This window comes from Lipotes vexillifer, unplaced genomic scaffold (assembly GCF_000442215.2).
Source record: "Lipotes vexillifer unplaced genomic scaffold, Lipotes_vexillifer_v1.1 scaffold1387, whole genome shotgun sequence".
Classification (NCBI taxonomy): domain Eukaryota; kingdom Metazoa; phylum Chordata; class Mammalia; order Artiodactyla; family Lipotidae; genus Lipotes; species Lipotes vexillifer.
In genome coordinates this window covers 1,246,398-1,251,909 of record NW_006790426.1, presented here as the reverse complement: position 1 = coordinate 1,251,909, position 5,512 = coordinate 1,246,398, and the positions used below count along the sequence as shown (strand labels likewise).

Sequence of the window (5,512 nt, the reverse complement as noted above, 5' to 3'; positions counted from 1 at the left end):
CGCCTCCGGTAATGGCAGATGTCTAAAGAGGACTTTGCCCTGCAAGACCAAGTTCTCTTTGGGAGATGACCCTACAGGGTACCATTGCTGTTACTGCTTCTGTCAGGGAGGTGGGACCTATCATCCCCCCATGGGAAACAAGGGAACTGAGGCTCAGAAAAGGGACTCGGTCATTGTGATGCAGCTAAAAAGTGGCAGGGCTGGGGTTTCGATGCCAAGGGTTTTCCTTAGGCTCTGCTGCCTGCTGGGAGCAACCCTCTGTGAGGCTGGGCCTCAGTTTCTCCACTGGTCTAGGCTGTCTCTCCGCTTCCTTCCCGCTCACAGGTCCTCTAAGCGTCCGGCCTGTGCCCCCTCCCAACTGCCTGCAGGTACTAACTGGCGGTGGTTGGAGCTAGGGCACAGCTGCAGGCCCCTCAGGCAGTAATTCACCCATGACCTTCTGGGCTCCCGGCCAGCCCTTCTTGAAAGGGAAACGTGCAGACCCTGGGGACAGAAATTAGTTCCCGTGTGCTGGAATTGCTTCCACTGCCAATATCACCAACTAAAGAAACTGGGTTTTGTGTGTGTGTGTGTGTGTGTGTGTGTGTGTGTGTGTGTGTGTGTGTGTGTGTGTGTGTGAGTCTGAAAAACACAAAACGCTAGGATGACAGCAAAAAGGGAGATTCCTTGTGAGTAAATGTAACTCCCTCCCCAAACCTTCACCTCAATCGCAGGAGGGGGAAGGTAGGGTCTTCCCCCGCCTACAGACCAGAGAATTACCATTTCAGAAAAAGTTTTACCTTATTTAAATTTTAATTAGCATCATCAGAGAACTAAGATCCTTGGCAAAAGCTTTACACGACGGCCTTTAAGAGTAAAATTTGGGGGGTGTGCCTGTTAGCTCAAACATGTATTCCCAGCTTCTCTATTTTCTGTTAAGTCTCGGAATTTAATGAATTTCCTCCTCCTTACTTCTAGGTAAGCCGCCTCAAACACAGAGGAGAGGGAAACGGGGAAAGAAAGAATCTGGGTAAGTACAGACAGATCGCAGCTCACCTTCTGAACTCCTGGGTTGAGGTCCTTGGCCACCTTTGCCATCCTCTTCTGGGGTGGACAAACAGCGCCTGGCTTCTCAGGCAGAGGCGCGAGGGCGCGTAGCGGGGACGGGGGTGGCTGAATGGCCAGGATCGCTGGCCCAGGGCGAGCTCTGCTCGCAGCCCGGCGCGGCGGGGCCCTTTAATTGGAGAGCGGGACTCCCTCTAAAACCTCGCCAGCCAATCGGCGCGGGCGCTCGCGCTTGGCCCGCCAATCCCAGCGCGCGGCTCCCCCCCTCCCTTCGGTTGGTGTGGGCCCGGCCGGGAGGCTGCAGCTGAGTGAGCGCTGCCCTTACGTCAGTGCGGCCGTGGCCCCTGCCTGCCCGGGCGGCGCACATCTGTCCCTGAGCGGCAGGAATCCGTCCCCACGCCCTTCTCCTTTAAAGGACAATGGGCAGAGGGTGGGGCGGGCCGCCGGGCCCCGCGATCCATTCAGGGCAAAAGGGAGAGTGATCAAACAGGAAGGCTCGGGTATTTTTAGTGAGCTGGGTCCAAAAATAAATGCTGAGCTGTGTTCCCCTGCCCACCCTTTCTGCCTTGTGGTAGAGGGGTGGGCAGGTGGTATGCAGCAGCTTTGACTAAGCTGGCTAGCTTTTCCCAAACCTGGGCAAGTTTTCCAATCATCGGAGAGGAGATGAGATTGCAGTGAGTTGTGATTTGTGTTTTAAACTTAATGTTTGTAAAGTATTAATCTGCCTTTTATAACTTGCTTTCGTGTCGGTCCTCCCCATTCAGGGAGGAAGAGAACACTGTCCTGATTTTGTAAGTGGCAGCGTGTACATCTTCACTCCTGTAGTCGTATTTTCTCATTGTTATCTAATAATCATCTCAGATATTGCTATTGCTACGGTGATAGTGATGATGATTGTCACTCCCATTTAACAGATGAGGGAATAGGATCAGAGAGGGTCACTGGGACAAAGGCGAACTCTTCAGCAAGGCTTTAACCTGAGAGAGGGAGCCTGAGAGCTCATCTGGGGAGAAGGGACACGGGATATCAAGCCATAAACTAGGAAATTCATATTTTTTTAGATTAATTGAGTCATGCAGGTCTGGGCAAGCAAGATTCCATCTGTGGATTGCTCACATCCTTGGGAGGAAGTCTCTTGCAACATCTAACATCACAGGTCCTAGAGACAAAATCGGCCAGGTCTCACTGTGTCTGTCATGCTGTCTGCCTATAATCCACAGCTATTAAGCCAGTTCCACAGACCTGGGTTCCCAGAGCCGTTTTCCCAGCCTAGACAGAGGATTAAACACAGCCCTTTTTCACCTTTTTCCCAGACAGGAGAGTACTCTGTCATGAGGTTTTCGTCCTGTAGCCCACATTGGCAGTGCCCCCCTGCTGGAAACCAGGGCTCAAGTGGGCTAAAATAAAACCCGGCTGCAAGGAGAATGCAGGGTGGTTTCAAAGTACGTCGTGTGGGACTGATGTGAGGGGACAGGGAAGCTGCAGGTCACATTCTAGGGCTTTTTCTCTTATTGGAGATGCTTTCCTTCTTAAAGCCTCCTCCAGTTTGGTTCTTAACACATCATCATCCTCAGCAATCCCGAATCTTGACCCACGATCCCAAGTTGTGGTTCTTTTTTTTTCACATTCCTGGAAAGGGCTTTCTATCCGTGACTCCTTTTTTCCAAGACGCGGGATGATCTTTTTCTCCTTTCATGGATTTCCGCTCTGATCAGTGTTTGTCTCGCTTGCTCCCACCTGTAGCCCCGACACCTAGCCCGTGATTGATGCTCAGAACACATCTGGGGAATGAATGGAGGTTGCGTTCTGGCTTTGAACCAGCAGTGAGCTGGCAAGGTGGGACTGGGAGAGATGGCTCAGTGCCACCCCTGGTCTGGTTTGTCCAAATTTCCTAGGTGGGCTGCATGATTAAACCAGGGTGTAAATTAACCGTGGCTGACGGAAGCCTGGACTGGGAGAGGTTTCCATGTGAATAGCCCTTTCAGTAGCAAATCCTAGAAACAATGGTGTTGAACTGGGTTGTCCTGCCAGAAGCCTTTAGACTTCAGAGCTGTGGGAACAGAAGCCAGGAGAATAACAAAGGCAAGCTTTATCCCTTGCAAACTAGGCAGAAGCCTACCCAGTGAAGTCATTTCCCACTCTCTTCCCAGCCACCCTCCCTGCCCCATTTTGAGAAATTATTGTTCCATGGAATAACTTGACTTTTATGAAATGTAACGCTGTTTAGCTCCAAAAAAGACAGTCTTCCCCTCTTCTTATTTTTACCCTTGGCTACAGTTTCAATTAAGGAAGCAGGTATTGTGGGTCTTTCCCAGAATATAAGTATCAGAAGCTACTGCTTGGGGGCCTCCCTGGTGGCGCAGTGGTTAAGAATCCGCCTGCCAATGCAGGGGACACGGGTCCAAGCCCTGGTCCGGGAAGATCCCACATGCCACCGAGCACCTGAGCCCTTGTGCCACACTGCTGGGCCTGTGCTCTGGAGCCTGCGAGCCACAACACTGAAGCCCGCACGCCTAGAGCCCGTGCTCCACAAGAGAGGCCACCGCAGTGAGAGGCATGTGCACCGCAGCGAAGAGTGGCCGATGCTCACCACAACTAGAGAAAGCCCGCACGCAGCAACGAAGACCCGACACGGCCCAAAATTAATTAATTTAAAAAAAAAAAAAAAAAAAAAAAAAAGAAGCTACTGCTTGGATGGCCTTGTCTCTCCTTTCTGGAAAAGAACCTGTTGCAGGCCGAAAGCTGCTCCCTGCTTCCTGTAGTGCTTAGTCTGTCCTCAGCTGAGGGCACTGACTCTGACTCTTTAAGTCCTACTCTTAAGGCAAATGTTCCAGGGGACCTATAGTCAGAGTTTTGACTGGACACCTGGACAGAGTCTTATAATCCGGACTGTTCTGGAAAATGGAGGCAATAGGGCCCATTATATCTCAGCCTCACTCCATCTCTGGGGTCCTTTTGCTTCTCTTTGGGAGAAAATGGGTTATCTTTTCCAGGTTGGAACAGCAAAGAGATCTGATTTCCCCAAGGTTCATTGCTTGGTGGTGCTGGGGCTTATTAGAAGCTTCGTTCATCCATGAAGTAGTTTTGGGGGCACCTGCCTTAAGCCAAGCCCTGTTTTAGGTGCTGGGGACACCCAGGTAAAAAAAAGAATCCTTCCCCTTCAGGAATGTCTTGGTCTGATAAATATCACTGGGGCTTTTTGATTCACAAAGCTCTTATCTTACTTGACCTTCAAGACAACCATGGTATAATTCTAATTATTCCATAATAATTCTAATTATATCTCTGGGAGAAAATGGAGATTTGGGACAGTCAGGGGCTCCATCCAAGGTCATACTCCAGCAGGTGGCAGAGGTGAAATTCAAACTTAGGGCTTTTAGCTCCAGACTGTGTCCTCTGAGTTATCACGCTGCCTCCTATAGTGACTGTCAAGGATTGATTACAGGACAAGCGTCAGCATTCAGAGCAAGGTGATGGTGTCGTTATCCTTGTCATTGGGTTTGTCCTAAGTGGGGCTTTTTTGACTCTGCGTTTCGTGCTCTTTTCACTGTTCATTCATGCATTCAACGAACATTGAGCTGAGAACTCTAATGGGTGAGGAGGCCCTGAGCTGTAGATATGACATAGACTGAATAAGACCGGAAAGGTTCCTGCCCTCATACAGCTTCTATTCCGGTTGGGGGAGACCGGCATGGAACAGGTGAACAGATCATTAGATGAGGGAACTAAGAATGGCAATGAGGGCCTCAGAGGAAATAAATGGAGGAGTGAGTCACCGGATGTGTGGTCCCTTGAGATCAGGTGGTCCAGGAAGGCCTGACTGAGGAGGTGATGTGTGAGATGAAACCTAAAGGGGGAGTTCGAGTCAGCATGGCGATGAGCAGAGTTGCCACAGAAAGAACATTCCAGAAGGATGGAGTCATGAGTGCTAGGACCCTAAGGTGGGCATGGGCTTGATGTGTTTGAGGGATCACAGGGTCATTACAGCTGGAGAGTAATGAGGGACAAGGAGAATATGTGAGGGGACCTTGTGGGAACTGGATCACCTTGGATGCTGATAAGGAGTTTAAATTTTTTTTAAAATTTATTTTATTTATTTATTTTTGGCCGCATTGGGTCTTTGTTGCCGCACGCGGGCTTTCTCTAGTTGCGGTGAGCGGGGGCTACTCTTCATTGTGGTGCACGGGCTTCTCACTGTGGTGGCTTCTCTTGTTGTGGCGCACGGGCTCTAGGCGCGAGGGCTTCAGTGGTTGTGGCACGAGGGCTCAGTAGTTGTGGCTCACAGGCTCTAGAGTGCAGGCTCAGTAGTTGAGGCGCACGGGCTTAGTTGCTCCGTGGCATGTGAGATCCTCCCGGACTAGGGCTTGAACCCGAGTCCCCTGTGTTGACAGGTGGATTCTTAACCACTGCACCAGCAGGGAAGTCCCAAGGAGTTTAAATTTTTTTCTGAGGGCAGTAGGAAACTATA

The 5,512-nt window shown here is 50.6% G+C and overlaps 1 protein-coding gene across 3 annotated transcripts in view; it reads right to left on the bottom strand.

Moving 5' to 3' along the window:
- Positions 1–1,169, bottom strand: part of LMCD1 (LIM and cysteine rich domains 1) — a 61,983-nt gene extending 60,814 nt beyond the window's left edge. Inside the window, exon 1 of one of the 3 annotated variants that reach the window (XM_007463708.1) lies at positions 1,036–1,169. In XM_007463708.1, the coding sequence (XP_007463770.1) occupies positions 1,036–1,077 (42 nt within the window). In that variant the 5' untranslated portion in view covers positions 1,078–1,169. The remainder of the gene's footprint in view (positions 1–1,035) is intronic. The other 2 variants (XM_007463709.1, XM_007463710.1) reach the window with 2 other exon arrangements.
- Positions 1,170–5,512: the final 4,343 nt, after the last annotated feature.